Raw genomic sequence first — 25,848 nt, 5'->3', positions numbered from 1 at the left:
TATACTACTAACATTAATATTAAATAACAGGTATTGTCAATGTACAACCATCAAATGATGAAGATTTTCTTTTTGGTGGAGATGATGTAGAACCATTCTCTGGAGACAGGTTAAGCACCTATTTAGTGTTGCTGATGATATATGTACACAAAAACAAAAAAATAAGTGACGAAAACTTTGAAAATTGTTTGTTGGTCAAAATAAATTTTAAAATTAAAAATAACTAAATTGTATTGTTTAATTTGTATTTATAAAATTGGTTATTATGATTTATGGAATTATTACACTGCATCATTTAGTTTCACACATTTCATGGCCAAATAACTTAGTTATATAGACATGAGTACTGAGTAGTTTGAGTTTAAATTTATACAATTAAATTGTACTATATAACCATGATATAGGTGAGATGATTGTGTAATGTAATAGATCTATTATTACTAGGTCTTAGATTGTAAAATGTAAATATATATATTAATAATAGAATATGATTCAAAAAAAAAAAAAAATGGTGACTGTTATCTATGATAGTAATGAAAAAAATGTAACATTATATTTTATACCATGCCCTACTTTATTAATGAAAAAGTAATGTAACGCTATTAAAATAATTTTAGGTAACGCAAATGTAATTTAAATAAAAATATTTGTAGTAACGAATAACATAATTGTATTACTTTAAAAAGTAACTTACCCAACACTGATTTATCTATTACCTAATTACATGCTTTCTAAAGCAAAATAACATAAAATACATTATAATCACTCCTGTGTTTTTTTTTTTTTTTTGCTTTTTGTTGATACTACTCAATAGTAGCTGTGATGCAGCTTTTATAAAAGATTGCCTGCTCAATAAAGGTAAATATTAATGATTAAATTTACTATTTACAGTTACCATGCTATCCTGCCTTTCTGAAGTTAGGAATATATATGGTTTAACTTCATCCGTTTACACTGTAATTAAAAAATAAAAACTTTGAATAGATAAAAATCCAAAAAATACTAAATTTACATACCTACCGCTAGAATACTAGTGGTCTATACTACATCAATATCACTAATAATACTCATAATAGTCATCATGGTTTTTTTATACATGTACAATAATTAAAGGCATAGGAATTATTGTTATTCGTGTTACCATATCCGTTGTCGTGCTGTGATAAAAAACGAGTTTGAGCCATTTTGTAGCCATAACCGTGTGGTGGTGCGTACGTTTTATGTCTCCATATTTGTGTATACTTAATGGCCAACATTTCACGGCGCTTGCAGAACATACAATAAATGTAATCACAGAAAGACAAAGCCAAATCACGAGGCTTATATTGATCAATAGTTGTGGCTGGAAACAACCGCATCGAATACTTGTTGATACATTTGATAGCCATTTCTTTAACATACAAGTCTTCAAGACGGGGCGAAGGGTAATGAACAGGTTCCTTATGTCTCCGATATTTAGGCTGTAGCCTTTTAAATGTCCTTAAGGTGTTAACATCGATTAGAGACAAATCATGTACAAGTGGATACTTAACTTCGCCGTGTATCAAGCAACCGTTATTCGTCACAGTGCACTTCCAATAATCACATAGACAATCAAACGTGAAAATCAAGTCAGTATCGAATAGATTTACAAAAACTGATAACACTGAAAAATCGATCGATGAAAATACAATCTGTATGGGTGGTTTGTGATCGGTGCCATTGGTTTCAAAAATAAGCACCATGGTAAGTTTGCCCGTATAGCAATCGGTTATCGTGTAAAAGACCTGATTCTCTGAGAAATCAAAGTCTCTGACAGAATATGCTACGGCGAAAATTTCAATTAAGTTGAATCTTTCGGCGCGACCGACTAGCCAATCCGCGCACAGGCCGGTCACGTAAAATTGAGAATGTTCCAGACTTATCGACTTGCATCCACTATGCAACAGTGTCTTGGCGGTATCCAAAGCCGGTTGTATGAGTTCTAGACGTCGTTCATATTCTGCCCGATGATGTGAGTTAATTTGGCACATCATATTGTATTAATTTCAATCACCCCGTACTCCGTAGCGTGTAAGTAATACAGTGATTAAAAATACCTAACTTAGAAATCTATCGGTAAACTAACACTTATATTATAATAATTTGAAATTACGTGAACCTTAAACGACTAAGCAAATTACACAAAATGGTAAAGAAAAAACGTGATAAAGTTACTTTAATCCTTATCATGGTTATCAGTAATTATTTTGGCGTACTAAGTCATGGACAAAACAAAATAAATTTAGCCATGAATATTATCATCATATTTTAGTGACAACCACGGTTATAGATAGCCGTAACAACAGTAACAACGAATAAACCAAATTTGAAAACCAAAAGTCACTTAATGAGTTTCCAATATAAAATATTTTAGATTCTAAAAGAAGTGATGAATGTATTGATTTTACAATAATGTGTTTTTTTTGTGTGTGTGTCTGTGTACAGCATAACTAGTCGAAATAATGCTTCAATTTCAAATTTTGGGGTGGTTTCTGATGGAAAAGTGAATATCATTGGTGCATTATAGAGGTCCAAAGTAAACATTTTCCAACAGTTTTCAATAAAATCGAGAAAAACAAAAAAAGAGTGACGGAAAAATTGGAATTTTTACGCAAAACCAGTTTTCGACCAAATCGATTTTTTTATTGGGTTGTTACTCAAAAACTAATCACTATAAATACTTGAACATTCCACCAAATGTTTATGTTAGTGTTATCTATATATAGTTAAATTTTCAAAAAATTTTTACTTTTTTTGAGTTATTTTAGACCACAGACATTTTCAATTTTTTTGAGAACTTTTTTTTGGAGTGTCGATAAAAAAATTTCCAATGGCTAAAAAAAACTTAAAAATTAAGTGAAAGATTTCTTATGAGTTGTTCTTATTGTAGTTAAAAAAAATCAAAAATCGTTAGTCACAATTTTTTTTTATAAGCACTTATAGATCAAATATTTACAAAATATGTTGAAATTACGAAAATTAGCAAGTAATTTTGAAGTTGAAAAATTATAAAAATGTTTATGTTAATAACTAAGGATTAAAAATACAACACTAAGTTTTCCATAAGTTTTCCTTCAAGTATCTATTAAGAAAAATCTAAGCATCATTATAGAAAAAATGTTGAGTGCGTTTGAATTTTAATTTTTTACGAATAGCATAATGATAACGATTCATCCTCAAACGACTTTAAATATTTGTTATTATTCAAAAAGTATAAGTCATAGATACTTGAAAATTTCACTAGTTATTTAGATTGGCAATTTCTTTACATGATTTAATTTTAAAAATATTTTGACTTTTTGGGTTATTCATAGACAACTGAAATTTTCAAATTTTTTAAAAAAATTTTTTGGCCCAATAAAAATACTTGAAAATTTAATACAAAGTTTCTCATAAGTAACTCTTATAGTGATTTAAAAATTATAAGAATATATTGACAAGATTTATTTTTATTAGCATTTGAAATTCAAATATTGACAAAAATTCGTCAAAATCATGAATATTTGCGTATTATTTTGTAGGTATAATTCATAAAAGTTTTTGTATAAGAGTTGAAAATTTAAAACAAGATTTTCCATAAGTTTAGCTTACAATAATTTTAAAGAACTTAAATGTTGGTGTATTCAGGCTATTAAAACATAAGCCACCTTTTTCATCAACCGCTGGAAATTATATCCTAGGCTGACAAATCATCTTCGTTCAGAATCGTTTTTCGTATACAATGATGCCTATCATTGGATTCAAATTTAATACTCCTATTATATATAATAGTGATCCACACGGTACCTAATATACAGCAGAGGGGTACCCACTTACCCGCTTTTAAGATCCTGAACGAAGTGATAAATGTATTGATTTTACAATGATGTATGTTTTTTTTTTGTGTCTGTACAGCATAACTAGTCGAAATAATGCTTCAATTTCAAACTTCGGGGGTGGTTTCCGATGGAAAAGTGAATATCCTTGGTGCATTATAGAGGCAAAAAGTAAACATTTTCCAACAGTTTTCAAAAAAATCGAGAAAAACAAAAAAAAATGACGGAAAAACGGGAATTTTTACGCAAAACCAGTTTTTGACCGAATCGATTTTTTTATATGGTTGTAATTCAAAAACTAATCACTGTAAATACTTGAAATTTTCACTAAATGTTTATGTTAGTATTATCTATATACAGTTAAATTTTCAATTTCAAAAAATTTTGAGTTTTTTTGAGTTTTTTATAGACCACTGAAATTTTCGATTTTTAAGCGAATTTTTTTTTGAAGTGTCGATAAAAAAATTTTGGATGACCAAAAAAACTTAAAAATTTAATACAAGGAGTTGTTCTTATTGTCACAATTTTTTTTTATAAGCGTTTATATTTCAAATTTTTACGAAATCTATCGAAAACGCGAAAATTTTCAAGTAATTTTGAAATTGAAAAATCATAAGATTTTTTGTGTTAATAACTAAGAATGGAAAATACAACACTAAGTGTTCCATAAGTTTTCCTTCAATTATCTATAGAAAAAACTCGAAGCATCGTTATAAGAAAAATTTTAAGTGCGTTTGAATTTTAAATTTTTACGAAATCGCATATCGATAACGATTTATTCTCAAACAATTTTAAATATTTGTTATTTTTCAAAAAGTATAAGTAGTAGATACCTACTTGAAAATTTTACCAGTTATTTAGATTGGCATTTTCTTTACATGATTTAATTTTCAAAATATTTTGAGTTTTTTTGAGCTATTTATAGACAACTGAAATTTTCAATTTTTCTGAAAAATTTTTTTTGAAGTGTCGATAAAATTTTTTTGGCCATATCAAAATACTTGAAAATGTTATACAAAGTTCCTCGTATGTTATTCTTATAGTGATTAAAAAACTATAAGAATACATAGGCACAATTTTTTTTTATTAGCATTTGAATGCAAATTTTGTCATAATTATAGGTAGCTAAGAGTTGAAAATTTAATACAAGATTTTTCATAAGTTTAGCTTACAATAATTATAAAAGAACTTAAGTTTTGGTGTATTCAGGCCATTAAAACATAAACCACCTTTTTCACCAACCACTGGAAATTATATCCTAGGCTGACAAATCATCTTCGTTCAGAATCGTTTTTCGTATACAATGATACCTATCATTGCATTCAAATTTAACCTACCCTAGTCCGAGGTCCACCCCACTCCCTAATGTACAGCAGAACGGTACCCACTTGTCCGCTTTTTTTAATTTACTACGAAACTATCAAAACTTATGTTAAAAATTAAACTATAAATATGTACAATATAAATATAAAATAATATCGAAAAAAATACTTTAAATTCTTCAATTCGATTTTTTTTTTCTTTAAAGTTAAATAAATCGTATAGTTCATTGTTACTACTTACCAGCATTGGATTTTTGTCTCTTATGATGTCTATTATCACATTATTACCTACTTGCAAAACTGTCCAAAAACTCGGATCAGTTGTTCCTACATATTTATTAAACGAATTATTTTACCCTTTGCTAAAATGATATTTTTTTCGATGAAATAATCATACTATACAACAGTCATCGTCTTAATAAGCGTAAGGTAGGTACCTAACTGATATTGCGCTTGGGAAATATATATATTGATAAATTATTATCAATAGGTAATTACCCACAATTTTTTCTTATTTGGAAAGTATTTGTTACTTAGATTTCCAAATTAATATTTAAGTAATAACATTTTTAATGAAATTTATTAAATTTATTTGATATTTATTAGAGTTAAATCATACACTTACATACAAACAGCACTAGGTCCGCGATCTACCGCAGATAGATTGCCTACCTGATAAATGATAATATACTTCAGCAGTTCAGCGAATCAGAATTTTTATTCCGGGCAACAGAAAACTTAAGATAAATCTAGAACATAATCCACCGAATATTAAATAATGAATTGAACAAAGTTAGAGTCATATAGAGTTGGTATATTTAACGAGCAAGATAAATATTAGTTAGTAACATTATAAACATAGATCATTCTTATATTAATTATTTTGAAAATAGCGCTGGGATAATACACAATATAGTATGGTGTATCACATAGTACATAGGTATTTAAATGCAATTTTAATATAAAATTTTCATATCTCCGTGATAAACCATATTTATATGTTTTATTAAATTTTCTCATACATAATAACACTAATACATGGCCTACGAAAATGCAAAAAAAACCAACTAATACGCGGGCAACGCCGTGTCGGGACAGCTTGATTATAATATATATATATATTTAATATACATTTTTTTACAGCAATAGACTAACATAACAAGTTATACTAAGTTTTATTGTTTTACCAACAGGCAAAAATACAAAAACCACGAGATGGCACATTATTGTATTTTACCCACTGTAGTAAAAAAAAAAAATGACATAACTTTGAAACTTAAGTGTTAGAAATTATAAAATTCTTATACACATCTCGCGGGGTCCGCAATCTACCACGTGTGGATTGCCTACATGATAATATTCTGCTCTCATAATCATAAGAGAGTCTCACGGCAACGGTAAGCAGAATGACTATAATATTATGACTTGAGTAACTCACTGAGTGATAAACGTAGAGCCTGAACAATGATAGATCGATGCTTACAATTTACACGGTACATTCGTAAAATCGTATCACAAATTTAGTGTGTAATAAGAAAGCATTTTACAAAATTCGCATATTAAAGTGGTGCTTTCACAAGATTTTTGAGAATAAAAACAGTCAATGAAAATGTCTAAGTTTTGAACACCGTTAAACCGAATAGTAAATAACAAATTAATCAAAATTCGAATCTATATATATAGAATTTGCATTTTTAACGGGCAACGAAGTTCACGGGGTCAGCTAGTATTATATATATAATAGTACAGTGTCTGTTTTCTATAATATAAAGTTTTACCTGACCGTACAAAGTGTCTTATTTTCGCAATATTTAATGATCAAAAGAAGACTTAAAAGTTAGAAGTCTAGAACCATCCAAATAAAGGACAAAACTTCGGTGACCAAGAGTGTCCTGTATTTTTAGGTTTCACTGTATTAATGTTAATGTTTAAAAATCTTACATTACATTTTCAACTCTTATAGCAGCTAGGTACTTAACAATTTTTTTCATAAATTGTTAGCTACAATATGATTAACAAATATCAATAACATTTTTAACAAATATTCATGATTATGACGGATTTGTCAATATTTGAACTTTAAACGCTAATAAAAAAAATTGTCTCTATATATTCTTATAATTTTTGAATCACATAAAACTTATATAAGAAATGTTATATTACATTTTCAAGTAAACCTAACGCTATTTTTTATTACTGTAAAGGGCAGTAGAATTTTATATTTTTATATCATAAATTAGAAAAATGTGTGTCAGAGTTTGTGTCTAACGCAGGTAACGCTCAACATTGATTTGTTTACATCTAATATAGGCTCACCGTTTTCTTTTCAGCTGTGTAGTACTTTCCGAAGATTTCTTTTTTTAGGGCTAGTATTATTTTTTGTGCGTTGACTCTCCCGATATGCCTTTACCCTTTCTAAGCTAGTTTTAGCCATTTTGTATCGCTACACTTTTTCGTTACATTCAGTTTCCACAGAATAACTCTAGGCAGTCTCTAGCTCAATTTTTCTGTTAAATTTCACGCGGTACGTATATATGGGCAACTATGGCCACCATTAAACTACCGTTACAATTTTTCGTGACATCGAATTTATACCAATTCACTCTAGACCCATTTTTTTACAGGTGGCACGTTAAGATGTTAACACTTTAATAGGACATAGGTATCATAGACAAGTGGCGAATAGATAGGTAAGACCTATCAAATTTTAATTTGTATATTGAAAATCTCAAAATTCTTTAAATGCATGCATTTCATAAAAATTTCAAGTATCAAGTTGTTTTTATTTAACTAAAATTTTTAGATTCAATAGAATACTGTTTTTACATAAAAATCCGTTTTCCCTGATTGTTAAGGACGTTTTTACTTTTGACCGAGCCGAATCATTAAGACTTATTCACCCCCTCCTCTTTATTGTTTATACTTTAAAATTAGTATAAATGCTTGAAGCTAAACAATATTAATATTATGTAGAAATTTATGCTTTTAAACAATACTGCATTATTTGTTTAATATTCAAGAAACTAAAACCCACGATACTTACAAATTAGTAACTAATGCATCATATGAATGTAATATTTCCTTATTTTTATTTACTTTCAAGTAGAAGACATGAAGAGAACATGAAGACCCATTCTTCTTTTGAAGATATACTTGAATAAGACTTTTACTATAGGACAGCAGCCACTATTTATTTTATTTATTTACATGGAGAAGCTAGGTATAGTTTCCCAATACAACAACTGTCATCAAAAATCAAATTTAGAACAAGCGTGACAAAAAAAATGTGTTACCTAGCATTGATAATATTATACTAACCAATAGGTACTTCATCCAATATTCTCGTTCAGACATAATACATATTATATAGCTAGAATTAATTTAAGTTAATTTAAGCATGCCATAAATTTTAAATATTTACACATGTCAATTTAATAATAAAATCTTACTCCACTTGATAGTTTTTACTTATTTATTCGAGGAACGATAGCTAGACCCATTGCATGTAATTATGGAAAATAAACTTTTCGCACAAATGTGTGATAAAATATTTTACTATATACTTGTTAAGTACATAGTTTTTAATAATAAAAAACTACATTAGGAGATTTAACTTTTTTATTACAAATTAGAACAAAATTAATTAAATAGTAAATCCCAATTTTTTTTACTGGTCAATACAAAAGTTAAAAATAAACATAATTAACTAACTATTTTACAAATGTTCAATATTTTTAAAACTAATATTCAAATTAATACTTTGAATAAATGCGAATGAATAATAGAAAACAATTAAGATCCAAAACGATCGTAACATTTAAATATATATATATATTAATATATCATAATAGTAAAATTATACACGACATGGAATCGTGTGAATAATAATTATCTTTGTTTGTACACAATATACTATTTATAGAAACAAAACACCTAAGCATAATAATATTATAATATAATTTATTGATATTCAGAATTAGAATTTCGTAATCGATCGAGTTAAAACATTGGACAGGATTCCTGTCACAGAAATTCAATTAATAATTATTTATTACAAACATTGATAATACGAAACGTGAACAACGAGAACAAAAAAAAAACGTTGAAAAATATGGCGAGGAACCACGCAATCGGTGCACATTTCGCACGCACATATTACCAATGCTGTTTGTTTATTAGTTGTGTGGTGGCAGTTCTCATATGTAGGGCGGGGGCGGGGGCCAGTTATTTCGGCTCTGATAAGCGTTTTGCATCAACGGGTGTGGAGGTGGGTGATGTGGGTGCGGCGATTGCAACGAACCGACACCGGCGTTTAGCCAATCGTTGCTGTCGGCTGCGGTCGGCAAGTACCAACCAGTTGTGGCGGCGGAAGTGGAAATTACACTACCGCCACTTCCGCTGCTACTACTACCCGCTGGCGGCTTCAGCCAGCCGGGTCGGCTTTCGCCGTGCCCGGCCCATTCCTAGCTGGTGCGATGTCTTTTGGACGGTCCAGCTGCAGATTGGTATTGTTGTATTTGTTGGTTTTGCTTGGACAACAAATTTTTTAGTTGTGGAAATGCGCGCGTGATATCTTGAAGCATGACCAATGGTGTGTTTTTCGCGTATGTCGACCTGAGACGTCCGTTCTCGAGCAACACGTTCATCTGATCACTGTCAAACAAACGACGAACGATAAATAAATTACGTTTACTCATTTCTCATTCAGTATTAAATAAACATTAGGAGAATGATTAAAAGGAAAAGATTCCGTATTTGATACTTACGAATTTCCACAAAATAGCGTTATGTTTAAGTATTTGTTCAAGAGGTGCGCGCATCTCGAGACAGTGCACGAAGGCAACAGCGTTTGGATCAAGTCGTCTAAGGTCACCATCAAATCTGAATATATATAAGGTTTGGAGTTTATACAGTGGATCATTCTTCCGTGGAGTGTTGTCTTTTGAATCTGTGTTAAAAAATATAAATTATAAAAAATAATATAAATGTTTTGTAGGTATTCTATACAATAAATAAGCCTAAATAGTAGTTTTTTTTGTTTTGTTAATGTTAATACCACTCTCTATAATTTAAAAACTAACAGGCCTGTAATTTTAAACTTATTTTGTTTTATTGAAATTGATTAATTAACAAATATTGAAATAGTTATATGAATTTTAAAAATATTCCACAAATATTGAGTTTGAGGAATAACTTAAATACTATAAATATAATTATACACATAATAATTATGTAATTTACAGAAAAACTACACAAGATTCAAATATGTACATGTTTTTTTTAATGTTTTATTTATATAAACATAGTAATAAAATTATTTTATTAATTTTAAGTTCAAGCCTATCTTATGTTTATTTAATCAAAATTATCTATACTATAGGTACACAATTATTAGTTGAAATCGATACATATGCTTATTTGTGTATAAAAATTTACTTTTTAGATTCTAATTTTTTTTTTTTTTGGGGGGGGGGGGGGGGGGTGTACACACGCTGTACAGCATAAGTAATTGAAAAATGCTTAGATTTTAAACTTTAAGGATAGTTTCGGATATCAAATTAAATCTAGTTTGTACTTTAAAGAGGTGAAATTACCAGTACTTAATAAATAACCGTGTATAAATAAGTATAACTATGAAAAACGAGATTTTACGTAAATCCAGTTTTCGACAAAATTGCATTTTTTAATGCCTTAAACCTTTTTAAACCTATTAGCATTGTGTAACTTAACAACAAATGACTGAAGATACTTTAAATTTTAATAAAATGTTAATAATATTATTATATTTACAATTTATTTTGACTGATTTGTCTAAGCTGTTTATAGACATTTTCAAGATTTTTTATTTCTAAAACGCAAATAAAAAATTTTTGTTTGGACAAAAAGCGTAAAAATTTAATACAAGATTCTAAAGAAAATGTTCTTAGATATTAAAGATATTTATAGTATGTAACAAGTCTCTAATAAGAATCGTTATTTTTTACATGCAATGAGTTAATGATATACCATTGAATTCAAATTTAACACGCCCATAATAGTGTCCCAATCGACATCCAATGTACAGCAATGGTACCCACACTTGCCTGCCTTTTTTTAAATATAAAAACAGCTGTAGTAAAATAAATCTATTTTATGTATAAAAAAAAATATATCATGAATTATGAATTTATACTTTATAAACGTTTGAAAAATATTTTTTATTCTAGGACCCACAACTTCAGTCAATCTAACAATATTAAAAGACATGAAAGATTATTAACCTTGTATGCTGCATTATTTGTTGAACCTTGTGCCCATATCCGTTCAGGTATTTTTTTTAATTCCCATCCAACATTAGGGCGAAGACGAGCATCTTGTACAGGTGTAGGAGCAGGACTGGATGGCGGAGATGATAAATCAATGATTTCAGAAGCCGGGGTAAATACAAATGGTGCAACATTCCTTATAGCGTTGCGCTGTTGAGTGTTAGTTAAACGACCGTGCACAGATATTGGACCACTATATGGCTGAACTTGAGTAGTAATGATTTGTTGCTGTTGTTGTTGCTGCTGCTGTTGATGCTGTTGTACCTGTTGTTGTTGCATCTGTTGTTGTCGGGCTTGACTATTGTTACTAGGATATTGATTATAAAATTGTTGAATTTGATTTGAGTGTGAAATCACACTGCTACTGGGCACTGGATTGTACATGGTTGTTATACATTGGCTATTAGGCACAGTGTTGGAATATGACACAGTCTTACTAAAATATTTACATGTACATATATATATATAAATAATATTTTTTGCTTTAAGATAATTACAAATTTGATTATTTTCATAAAACTTACCCTATTACTGGTGCCATACTGTTTACACGGACAAGAGGCGGTGGTGGTATAACATGATTCCCACCATTCATTAAACTATTGCCGTGAGACATAGATGGTCCCTAAAAATTGAATGAAAACACAACATGAAAAACTATAGATTTACTAATAAAAATACATATATGTAAATATATATATAATATATATAGCCCTTGACATAATAATATTAATAGTTTTAAAAATAAAACCATCTATTAAATAAAAACTTTTTAAATTATTATCATATACAAAAGCATAACTTTTAGTTAGCATATTTTTTTGTTTGAAATTAACTTTAATAAAGCATTAAATAATATTAAATTGTTATACAATAACTCAAAATATTAACACAGTTGGTCAAAAGTTATTTAAAAATAATTTCAATTCAAACAAAAGCTATATACTTTAAATTTAGAATTATTATTTTTTATTATATTAGTATAGTACTCTAAGTCTACAAGAACATATAACTAAGTTTTTTAATATAATTAAAACCAGTGATGAATTAATCAAATTACCAATCGAGGAATGATAGTTAAGTTATAAAAATTTGTTTATATTAAATCAAAATATTAAGTTTTCAGTGTGAGCTTTGAACTACAGATAATTAGTCAAGTATTACTATACAAAAGGTGAGTAAAAAAATTAGAAAATTTAAAAATAAGTACCGCATTATAGCACTGTGCAACTATACTTTGATTTCTGGATGCAATAGAATAGCCACTTGTTGTTTGTGAGGGCATAGCTAGAGTGGTAAATGAATTAACCTACAAAAACATTATTTTTATGTTGAGAATCTAGGGTGACATAATATTATAGAAAAAATTGGTTTATATGGAAATACATGCTTGACACCACCACTTTTTATAGTGTAAGAAAAGTATAATAAAAGAAACAAATAAAAACATAACTGCGAGTAAAAATTAAAGCATTTAAATCATTTTTCCCATTTATATATCATATTATAGTATTACTTTGTTAGGTACAAAACTACAAAATGTATAGTTAATATGCCTATTTATTTATAGACCAATTGTTTATTAATAGTTAGGTTATACTAAAAAAAAATTTAGCATTGCTACATTTGAATAAATTGTAAAAAACAAAAGTAATAGTTTTTTTTATTATTAAATACAAAAGCAATTTAATAAATTTAATAAACTGAGTACATAATACATACCATTTGATTTGGTGGCCATCCATTTTGAAAAGTATTCATTACTACTGGCATACTTTGTGGCATCACTGGTGCTGAAGCTGTCAATGAGTGTGGAATAGTACTTTCAGGGACAGGTATTTCAGGGGGGACTCTGATCCAGACACCTGATGGGTTAACATGGTTAGATTTTTGATTTGTCAGGAGCTGTGTATCAATCACTTTAGCAGGCCAGTACTCTTCAAAATGTGTATCTGGTGGAAAATAATTCTTGATATCATCAAGACTAGTCACTGTGCACGATTCACTAGTATATAGCTCATTTCTGATACCCTGAACTTTACAACAGAACTTAAGATAGGCCAAGTTCCAATTTTCAATTTTTATAGCACGATGCCTTAGGTTTTCTGTTTCACCTTCAAAATAGAAAAGCGGAACATATTTACAGCCATCTTTAAGGCAGTATGGTACAACAGATTCGGAATTGATACGAATAAAACCACATTTTTCATTGCGACCAGGAATAATATTGCTCATTAGTTTTTGGTAACATACTTCCATAAATGTATAAAACTCGATGACATCTTCTAAACGGACAACACAATCTTTGACCGCATAGAATGGATCTTTTCCATAGATACCATCACAATGTTTTATGTTAATCTCATTTAATAGCTTTGCTTCTGAATTAGTGATAAAGTGACTTCCCACTGATGTATATGTATAAATATCTGCATGTAAATAATGTAAGTAATGGTTGAGCAGTTGAGTTTCAGCCATCCGTACTGATACAAACTTCAATTCTTCACCATTAATTATACGAATAATGACTGGTACATGGAATCCTGCAATTTGTTTCCAGGAAAATTGACCTAAATTGCACAAAATAACATTCATTATAAAGTAGGTATCCTCAAAAGAAATTTCAAAACATGTGTTTTCTATTTACTTACCTTGAATACTTTTTATATCTTCACTATCTTTAGGTAATTTTTCTTGATTATTCTTTTGTGAAATTGGTGCAATAGTCAAAGTAACTGTTCTACCAGCTCTGTTTATATAAACATTGGCTGGAGAAGTACTTAGCTGTTTAGCTGTGGCTAAAGCAGTTTTTTTATATTTTTCTTTCATTTTAAGAGCCATTGCATTGATTTCAGGATCATCGCATTCATTTTTAACACTTATCCCTGTAATTTAATAATAAAATTATCTTTTAATACAATTAAATTATAGATAAAAATATAATATTGATGAATTTAAAAAAGATAATAAGTCTACAATATGGCTTTATAAAAAAAAAGTTATAATAAAAATAGGAATCTAAATAAATGTACATAAATTATATTAAAATTCGTTAACATGATTAACTATAGTCTATAGGTGTTGATAACAATTGTAGAAAAAACTTGTAGGTAACATATTACTAATAATTTTAATATCAAATCTACATAAAACACCGATTATTTATAATATAGATACAAAAGATACGATAATAAAATATAATACCACAACCATTATTACCTACCTGAAATTTAAGACACTCGAGAGAAAGTAAAAGAAAATATAATTATTTTCTGTAAGATTTATAGCTTTATGAGTGTACACTGTACGATAAGAATATGCCAAGATTGGTAAGCCGTGATTAAAAAAATAAATGATTAAATTTGAAAATCAAAATAATATGGATTAGTCTACTTGGTTACATGTTGCTTTCACTTAACAAGTCAAATATTAAAAATATTAAGTACTTTTCGGTTATCCCGACTACCACTAATTTCAATCCCATTACCTCGACTACCTCCTCAAAGTCTCAAACATTATGAATTTGTCATTTATATAGCTAATATACCTAATGTATATATTATAGTATAATTTTTATTATCACATAAACCTTTCTTTATACAATATAATTTTAACAAATTAATTAAAAATTATTAAAACTATTACAAAAATTCAAAATCAATAACTAATTCGAGGAGAAAAATGTTCAGTCAAGCAATTTTAAACACTTATAAATGGATTATGATACTTTTACATGAATTTAATCAAATCACTGTCTAAATGAGAATTAGGAGCCAGCCGCGTTGCCACTCACTCACTTGGACATTCATATCTAAAATATCCCTCGATTTGCTATGCAACACCACCTAAGGTAGGTCACAGGCACTGATTAATCTGTGGTCATTGGGTTAAAAAATTATGCTCAAAATTTTGTAAACAACGGTTGATCATAACTAATAATTATTAAACAATAGTTATTTGGTTAGGTAGTTGCGATTGACTTAAAACGTCGGTCGTCAAAATGTATATTGTGTAGTCTAAATAACGGAATTAGAACAGTGGTAGTCGTGGCACCGGTTAGAAGTCGAAATAACCAAAAAGTACCAAATAATTATTTTATATTTTTAGTTGATTACAAAAAAAAAAAAAATTGAAAATCACAAAAAAAAAAGATAGGTACTAAATCAGACAAATCATAAGTTTTGTTCTTGACACATTCCCAAAAACCACCTAGATTAAATTTATAATCTACACTTAATTAGGTCGACATGACTATTTTAAAGCTTTTTTGGTATTAAAAATAAATAAAAAAATCATATATAGCTAACAAAATGAAAAAAATAATAAAATAATGATGAGAAAAATGTAATAATATTAATATATATACACATACCTAATGCAATAACTAATACAATAATATGATGTAGGTACCTATACAACTATAATTATTATTAAAATACAAAGCAAAAATTAAAATATACAAATTATTAAATATTTACCCTTTATTTATATTACAGCAAAGATTTATTGTTTTTTATTTTATAGGCAAGGATTTAATGATCATATAGTTAAAATAACCATAGAATTTAGGTACAAATTAACACTGAAGTTGATGAGAGCAAACATAGATAATAAAATATAACAAAAAGACCTTTAATTGATCACTACAACAATAGATTAACTAGACAACAAATTTAAAAATATGAAAAATCTATATAGTTCAACAAAACAACACATTCAATTTACAACAGCACGATTAACTTTTAATATTATAATTTACAATTTTGATGAATGTGTTCATAAAATAAACATAAGCAAAAATAAAATATTAAAATATTATATAATCTATTATGTAAGGATTGTTTTCAAATTTATAAATTATATTTATTATTCTAATAATATCTTTATGGTTACAAAAATATTCTTGTATTTATAAGAAATCTATATATTTTTAAATTATCAAATTAATGATTTCCCATTACCAATATAATTTAAGATTAATGGGACGGTGACAAATGATATTACATTTATATATATTATAGAACATTTTATTATACAATTATTTAAAAATAAAGTAAAAACAACAAAGACTGTGAGATAAGTATAATTTTAAGAAGTTATTAGTAAATTATAAAGTTATCTATGTTACAAAAGCGAAATCGGGTTATTAAGCTAGAATGATACAAATAATAAAGGTAATACCAGCTATAAAAAAATATTATTAATATATTATATATTTAGCATTAATATTTTTATTTATTTGAGAAACTATCAAATTAGAGTTATTTTATACTATCCGTATAATAACATACGATCATACTTTTTCAAGGAATAAATTAACAAAAATAAAATACGGCAATATATTTATATATAATTAATATATTAATAAACCTAACGTATAGGAGTCGTGAAAATTGCTTTGAGCACTATTCGACCGAAATGAAAATCCGACTATAATGGATTAAAAAAATCAATCGGTAAATTAAATATTGTTTATTACTATTTAGGAATAACTTCTATGACCAAAGGGTACTCTACATACAAACAAACAAATATTCAATTTTCGTGAGCCTAAACGAAAACTTCAGTCTCTCTCGAGGAACATATTTTAAGTGAAAAATTTGATACCAATAAAGTGCAGCAAGTCTACAATAAAAATCGTGCATCGAGAACATTGATGGCGTATTATAGACAAAATAAATAACCGGAAGAGCATTTAGCCTAAATAGCGATATTTATTCAAAATGTGTCCGAAAACAATACACAGTATTGTTGTCCCGAGTGTCCGTACACTAACAAAAAAATAGAACCATCTTCAGAAAACATTAATTTCTTATTAAAACTGGTCTTGCACAGAGGTTTACTTGGCAATTATCGTTTTCGAATATAAAATTATTTCAAAATATTATACATCATTATGACTAACTACTTCAAAGTTCGATAAAACTCAGAATGCGATCCGTTCGCATGGAATTTCCTCCCCCCCTTAATCACGGATGTCTAGCATTTCAAATCTCAACTAAAGCACATTTTTCAGTTCTCTGAATTTCATCGATGTCGTACGACTCGACGCCGCATCGTCGAACACACACATTCGCGCGAACGCGCAGACAATAACACACACCTCCACTCCATTATCGTTATTTCGCTGACCATTACATCAAAGGTGTCGACAATACGCGATTAAGAAAATTTTATGACACTGATATGTATATAGTCATCAAATATGTCGTAAATAGTTAGAACACGTGTTAATGTTGGGAAATTCCAGGGCGATGCTAGATTCCCTGAGTTACGTTTTTGTCGTAGACCATCATCACGGCAGTATTAATAATTTTAAACAACAAATATTATGAAAACTAAAACTGAAATTGATCGTACAATCAAACTTATAAAACGTTGGGACTTTATAAAGGCATAATAATACATATAATACGCACAACTACTATTTAGTCTTCATAATATAAAAAGAGAAAGAGGAGAAAACACTACACTAAGAAAACCGTAATAGACTACGAGGACATGAATTGGTGTGCTCATTTTTAAACGTTTTCAAAATTTAATTAATTATAGGGACCTGTAAAACTTTACATTGTATATAAATAGATCTATATACATTTACAATATAAATCTAATTAGTAAACCCGGTAGAAACACCGTAGTATTAGTGTATTACCAGGAAGAAATGACCGTAATATTACTCTCACGCGCAATTATACATCCGTTATAACATTCAGTGTACAATGTATTAATACCATAAAAATACACGGAACTACCAACGTAGGTAGACTAAAAATAAAAATTTTAAGTACGATTTCCAACCGATATGCGTTAATATTTTCCACATCACAAAAACGAGGTACGATTTTGTTTAATCAAGCAAAGATGGTGTATATATATTTAAAAAGTTTAACTCAATCGTACCTCATTTTTCAGTGTTTAACTAACTAAAAACTAGTAAACAAACAAGATATTATTACAACGCTAGTGGCATTAACATCGTTATTATACATCCTAACACACGTCGATTAAATAATAATGACAATAATGTATTTAAATGGCACTTATAGCTAATAATAATAACTAATAGTCGTAATGTACAAATTACGTTAGGTACACGACATAATATTAATCGTAAGGTTTTAAATCGTTTTTAATCACTACCTTCGTTGGCGGGAACGCTGACGACACCTGCCATTTTTATAATCGTCCGTCACCGGTGGCTTGACAATCGGAATAGAAAGGATGGGAGGGCGAGGGCAGAGCACGTTTATTCGACAAAAACAATTATAAAACGTCAAAGCGTTTGAAAAAAAAAAAAACGATTACTGTTCAAATATAAATAAATACGCAGTATCGAACGACATAATATTAAGTACTATTGATAAAAATTACTGTTCACGCAAACGGCTGCCGGAAACAACACACGGGACGGACGGTTTTGAGAACGCGCGTCGATGGGCGGGCTACGGCAAAAGGCGTCGGCGGACGAATCGCAAATGATCGATGTTCCTAACGAGTAACGAGTTACCAACGTCCAACTTGATATCGAACGGCGTCCGACCAGCTTTCGGGCCGCGGTGGGGACGGCGACGTCCGGGATGGCCAACGGTGGGGCGGCGGCGGGTCGCGACGCACACACACGACGACGGCGACGGGCCTGCGCGACTTTGCGTCCGTGTGCGCGCTTTCGCGTGCGTATTGCGCGTGCGTGAGCAAAGCGACATCGTCCGAACAAAGACGGGAACCAGTCGGCGCGCGGCGGCGGCTGCCGTAGTCTCTGAGCGAGGTACGAGTCGAGACCGTAAACCCGCGACCCGCGTCCCATGCCCGCCCAAAGCTCGCGCGGCGGTATCCAATAATTATAATAATAATTTATATAATATAATAATATTATATTATACTATGTGATTTGAGTTACTTATTTGTAGTAACGATTACTCAATTACACGTTACTTTATTTGGTTCAATACATGTAGTAAAAAACGATCTAAAATTATTGACTGTAATTTTGAATACTATGCACTTTTATATAAAATAAATTTGTCGTATTGAACACGTCATGGTTATTAAGCTCCAGTGATATTTTTGAAAAAAAGTAACTTAAAAATAATTTGGTTACAATAATAATAATTTGAATATTTGATTAAATATTACTTAAGTTATGCGAATTCAAAATGTGAAAACTTCTTTTCGCCTTCTTGGACAATTTCAATGTTGTGACTTAAAACAAGCGTGCACTAAGCCATCGACATATTCTGAGGCATATTGATCCAGTATACTAGTTTATGAAATAAAATAAAATAAAATATTAAAATTGTACCGATACCATAACGTGACAGTCAATCTTTCTTCTGGTGAAATTAGAACTCGCATTTTCGTCTGTTGTTTTAATAGATATTTACCAATATGTGAGACCTGATATCATTGAATAAATAATATTGTTAGTAGGTAGGTAAATATATTATGATGTGGATACGTGTTTCTATTTTCAAAATTATTTTATTATAATTTGTAAGCTAATGTATTAATAATTTACCAGTGAATCGAACGACGAGATTGACATACGATAATATTTAAAAAACTCATCCGGGTGTGATCTCAGAGTTAAAAAATTAACTCGAAACTAACCTTCGTTAATCCTTTCATATTCAACGGATGCACCCAATATTTTCTCTTGGTGGTAATTTTTTGTTTTAATTTTTGTCTTTTATACAAAGCATGCACTACACAAACTGTTTCAACATCGTCAAAGATCTCCATTTTACAAAACGATGGGGAAAAACTGTTGTTATACTTTACCACAACAGACACAATTTACGCAAACCACGTTCTCTACACGACTAATGTAATAATAAGTTCAAGTGACAATGAAAACCTTTCAAATTTGGCGGGTAAATATTCAAAGGCGTTGAAATCCCCGTTAAATCTCCTAGTGTGTGTACATCCACCAAAGCGGTTTTAAATCGCTGCGACCGCGCGCGATTAAACCGCTCCGTGTGAAGATTTAAGCCGAGGCTATACACGGCGTTTTCCGCCGCGTTTCGAACGCTGCGTATTTCGCATTTCGTTTTCCGTCGAATTGAAAATGCGTTGGTTTATATCGGAATAGCTATACACGATGGACAGGTTAATTTGCGACGGAAAACGCCGGCGGGCTTACGTTTTGGCGGGTGCACGCCGAAGTAATAAAAACGGGGCGTATTACGTCCATCGTGTATAGTTGTAGTGCTCTGCATAGTCCGATCTTAATCAGGTCTGTTCCGGTCCTAACATACGAAAACTATTGATTCGTCGGTTTGGTCCGGCTCAATATTTTTTAGGAATAAATCGGTCCAGACCTCAGATAAAATAAATAATTTTCAATCCGGTCCGGTTAAAAAAAAAAAAAATTAAAATCAGTTCGGTCCGGTTCGGTTCCTATCGGCAATCACGATACTTAAAATCTAAATAAGATATTGTTGTGTAATACAAATAAAACGAAAAACACCAAATAAAAACCTATAACTATAATTAATAGGTTATTAATAAAGTGATTGTACTGTTTACTAAATATCGATTGTCCGTAAATATGGGCTACCACAGTATCACCCATCAAAATATATGAAGGTTTATTTTTATTTATAGAATTCATAAATAACACGTAATTTCGGGAAATTATACAACATTATACCGATTATTATAACACACTGCATACTGCATTTTATTAATATTAGTTTGTGTGTTACATGATCCAAAAATAACTAATAATTTAGATTTTATCTACATTTATGTGCACAAAAAAATACAGTCCCGTCTATAAACGGTCCAAAATGTTTTAAGATCGGACCGACAGTCCGGTCTCGGTCTACTCTATTCGATTAAATTTAATTATTGGTCCGGTCCGGTAATATTATGTAGCCATGGGTTCGGTCCGAATTTGGTCTTCTTGTTAACTTTTAATTTTGGTTCGATCCCTAAAATAACGGACCATGCAGAGCACAGAGCACTAGACTGTACAGCTACTTCGACGTAAACCAAAAAAATTTTAATTCGACGGAAAGCACCGTGTATAGCCTCAAGCCTAAAGCGGCAACCCCGCCGACTAGTACCCGGGATAGAGGCTATCGGCGCGCCGAGCTCGCATAGTTCAAGGTTGTTTCGTATAGTTTACCGACGCGGCAACGATAATAATATTTATTATTTCATTGAACACCGCACGGCCGACCCACACCGACCGTCCGTCCGCCCATCGTCGGCCGACGGATTCCCGGCCGTCGAACGACACCATAGCTCTTCCCGGCTCCCCGCCGCCACTACGCGAACCCACAACAATGACATTGTTATTAAAGATCCATAACGACGTCGTTCCATTGTTGTTCGTCGACGCCGAGCTGTACTGCCCAGAGGCGGCGTCCCGTCCCGAGTTGTAAAATTCCTCGTTCCAAACCGGTATGGAGTGAAAATAAAAATATCAAAACGATATACCAATACCATTTTGACAATAATATTATATCGTACAGTAGTGTAATCTGTGCTACCGACCGACACCGCTCACCCACGTCGGACGGTCGCTCGGCGCACACCCACCGCTTCGGTGGGCGAAATGGTACAATAATTTCATAAAATAATTACGGCCGTCGCCTTTGAGTTGGGTGCAGTCGTCCGAAAATGATAAGCACAAGATAAGTTTTGCTAACATAACATTTTCAAAGAGAATCGGCGGCCCGAGTGACATTCAAATCGAAAATATCACTCGATTTGCTATGCAACACCGCCTTTGGCAGGTCGCAGGGCTAAGAAACGATCCCCCCATAATTTTGCTAACAACGGTTGGTAATAATTTTCGATTATCATAATATTATCTCGATTCCTTATAATTTTTCGGACAAGTGCTTAACACTCGTCGCCTTGTTCCGGGCCGAGCGCGGTGCGGGCCAATTATTCAAACCTCGCTATTATGACATTAATTTGGACAGTTATTATCCCGTTCACCGCGTAACGTACGGCGACCGCGCCCGACCGTTTCTGTTTATTATGAATTTAATTACTGTTTTTTCCAGTTTATTTGGCGGCGGGCGGATGTACCGCGACGGAAAATTATTGTATAAACAACAACAATATTATTATTACTGTCAATTAAAGAATGTACTATGTTGTGAATTATTGTAGGTCTCGTTGGTAAACGAATACAATTGTATAATTTATGGTAAATTTATTCAATATTCAATTTTTGTTTTTGTTGTTATTCAAAAATGCACATGAGTTGTTTTTAATCTGTAAAAATATTTTGTATAATTTCTTTTTACATACAATTAAGTTCATATTTTTACAAAATCAAAAGAAGTTGCATAAGTATTCTGTAGTAAAAAATGTATAAAATCTTCAATTTTTATTAGCTAAGGTTTTAAAATGAAATACAATATTCTTCTTGAGTTCCTAGTCCATTCTATAACTAAAAAATCTACATAATTATAAATTAATAAAGTTGTTTTGATGGATACTTTAAGTTACTTTAAGTACAAGTTAACTTGTACCTATGTAATACGTTTGTCGTATGAATTTTGCTTTATGCAATAACGTTTTTTTTTTTTTTTTTAAATATTTAGATTACCTAGCTTTAAGCTTTTGTCTATTTTACATTAGGTTGGTGAAAAGGGTGTTTTATGTTTTGATGACCCAAAATTAATTCTTATACAGAAAATGCCAATTTAAACACTGATGTATGCGTTTCAAATTTCTACGACTAGTAATTTTTAACCACAACAAAAATCTAAAATTATTTGATAGTAAATCGTTATTTTACGCGTTAATTTTGTAAAAATTTAAACTTAAGATAAAATTTTTATAATTGTCCAACGCTAAACTTCTTTTATAACTATTGAAGTTCAAACTAATGGAAAACCTTGTATTAAATTTTCAACTCTAAGCTACTTATTCAACATTTTTTATAAATTTACAGCTACAAAATAATTCACAAATATTCATGATTTTGACGAATTATTGTAAATACATGAACTTCATACGCTAATAAAAAAAAAAATATTGTGCAAATGTATTCTTATAGTTTTAAATCACTTTAAGACTAATTAAATTTTCAAGTATTTTGACTCAGCTAAAAATTTTTTTATCGATTTTTATAAAAAATAAAATAAATAAAAACGAATATTTCAAATGCCTATAAATACCATTAAAATTAGAGAAATATTTTGAAAATTAAATCATGTACAGAAAGTGTGAATCTAAATAACCGGTGACATTTTTTAGTATTTACGATTTACACTTTTTGAATAATAACAAATATTTAAAATCGTTTAATGATTAATCGTTAGGTTAGTAATTAGTATCGAAAATGTCAGTTGTCAAATAGCTAAAAAAAAGCCAGAATATTAAAACAATCTTACCGTGTATAGATAACATTAATTTAAACATTTTGTCATAATTTCAAGTATTTACAGTGATTCGTTTTTGAGTTACAATTACAATCATATGAAAATATCGATTTTGTCGAAAACTGGTTTTGCGTAAAAATTCCCATTTTCTCGTTTTTTTTTTTTTTTAAAAACTGCTGGAAACTTCTTACTTTTAACCTTAATAATCCTCCAACGATATTTAATTTGTCATCGGAAACCACCCCCAAAGTTTTAAATTGAAACATTATTTCGACAAGTTATGATGTTCACAGACACAGAATAAAACAAAAAACACACATCATTGTAAAATCAATACATCCTGAACGTAGTGAGAAATGTAATGTACAATGTAGATTTTAAAACTTTAAATTTTTAACTTTAATAGGTTGTTTTACATTTTTGTGGGTTCAAATTTTCTTAAAATAGCTTTTTAATGTGGTTTCTACACGTTTCGACGTCGTTCGAAATTTTTTAAATGCAAGACTTCTGAACGCATTTAAAAATATTTTTGAAAAATTATATATAAATATATCCAGCGCCACGGTCATGGCGCGAGGTAAGTAAAAAAATAAAACTACATGACCGTGTCCCAGTAAACATAGTACCTACGTATAATCTACGTTTATAATAAGGATAACTTTAGTGTATACATATACGAAGTAAATATTCGTATAATACTTGTACAGTATACGTCAAAATACGGTTTTTATGATAGAATTTACGTCGAAGGCACGTATATTCATATTCGTATATTTTTCATTTTACAATTACGTTTATTTAACGTGGATGATACGTCTATTATTAATTAGTTAAAATTACGTCGATATATGGGTTAAGAATACACGTATATTTTACGTTGACGGTACATTCATATTCGTTTAGGTACGTCGATTTAAAAATAGTCAAATTTAAGTTCGATGTATTTAATTACGCAGTGATGCGACGATGTTATTGGTGTAATGTGTAGGTATAATGATTTACATATATTTTATGATTATGGTATAAGTAAGTATAGATGTTTAGTGTATACTCATTGTATAAATTTTAATAATATAATAAATAAATAAATAATAATAATATATAATATATAGGTATATTATTAGACGTATAATGTATAATGTAATGATTAACGATTAATCGATAAGACGTGGCCGGTGGGTAATTTCGTTAATAACTTTTAAATAATATATTTTATTTATACTACTATACGGGCATACGGCTGCTTGACGAGTCGGTATAGCGTTATCTGTTTACCGAAGACCGCAAAGCCATCAACGCGCATTGTCCTCGCCGTGCACTCCTTAGTCTTTCTGCAGACTATATAGTTCATATTTTGGTTATTCCGTATTGAGTATTCGATTTCGACATTCGTTACTTTTTCACGTTCCTGTATACTCTGCAATATTATATTATACAGATTCCTGCGTAGGCGGTAGGCCCTTAGACATTCAATCAATCAGGTAAATATTTTTTTAAACTATATTATATTAATATTTATTATTTATTAATATTGTTAGTTGTTACACACATTCGAAGAGGACATTTCAATCTAACACTTGAATTTTTCATATTATCACATTTTAATCTTATTTGTCTATTAAAATGATCAAAGAATATCTCCAAGAGAATGTTTTATTGCTTTCTAAGCACGAGAATATGTTTATTATATTCTCCATAAGTCCAAATTATTTGTCATAATACTATAATATTTGCAAATTTGCTGTACATTTTACGACAATAATTTATACGTAATTATAACTGAAAAAGTATTCACTAATAAATAAAATAACTGATAATTTTTCAGATTAAATTAAGTATATCTTAAAATTAATCAGCAGTATAATATTTAATTGCAAAAAAAACTCATGTCTTAAGATTATTCTTAAGATTAATTAATTAATTACTTTATTCCATGTAGAACTAGAACATATTATTAATTTGTTTGGTTAGGTAGATAATTATATAATTATTCAATTACCTTTTTATACCTATTTTATATTGTTTATAATATTTT

General features: G+C 29.8%; 2 protein-coding genes across 3 annotated transcripts; both read right to left on the bottom strand.

The window, feature by feature from the left end:
- Positions 1 to 33: 33 nt before the first annotated feature.
- LOC114132564 (uncharacterized) lies at positions 34 to 2,015 on the bottom strand. Its single transcript, XM_027998063.2, has one exon. It carries the CDS (start codon positions 2,013 to 2,015, stop codon positions 1,080 to 1,082), a length of 936 nt encoding a protein of 311 aa, XP_027853864.2. The 3' UTR covers positions 34 to 1,079.
- A 7,091-nt stretch (positions 2,016 to 9,106) lies between these two features.
- LOC114132589 (uncharacterized) lies at positions 9,107 to 19,094 on the bottom strand. 2 transcript variants are annotated; one of them, XM_027998090.2, is made up of 8 exons: positions 18,607 to 19,094; positions 14,115 to 14,348; positions 13,186 to 14,033; positions 12,674 to 12,772; positions 11,988 to 12,088; positions 11,419 to 11,899; positions 9,925 to 10,106; positions 9,107 to 9,811 (listed from the first exon to the last, which is right to left on the bottom strand). In XM_027998090.2, exons 1-8 carry the CDS (start codon positions 18,638 to 18,640, stop codon positions 9,622 to 9,624), a joined length of 2,169 nt encoding a protein of 722 aa, XP_027853891.2. In that variant the 5' UTR covers positions 18,641 to 19,094; the 3' UTR covers positions 9,107 to 9,621. The 2 variants fall into 2 exon arrangements, with proteins under 2 accessions (XP_027853891.2, XP_027853892.2); XM_027998091.2 differs by lacking the exon at positions 12,674 to 12,772 and having other exon boundaries at positions 18,607 to 19,090.
- Between the last annotated feature and the right edge of the window lie 6,754 nt (positions 19,095 to 25,848).

This window comes from Aphis gossypii, chromosome X (assembly GCF_020184175.1).
Source record: "Aphis gossypii isolate Hap1 chromosome X, ASM2018417v2, whole genome shotgun sequence".
In the NCBI taxonomy this organism is placed as follows: Eukaryota; Metazoa; Arthropoda; class Insecta; order Hemiptera; family Aphididae; genus Aphis; species Aphis gossypii.
Note: the sequence above shows the minus strand (reverse complement) of the source record. Positions and strands in the feature narration are given on the sequence as shown.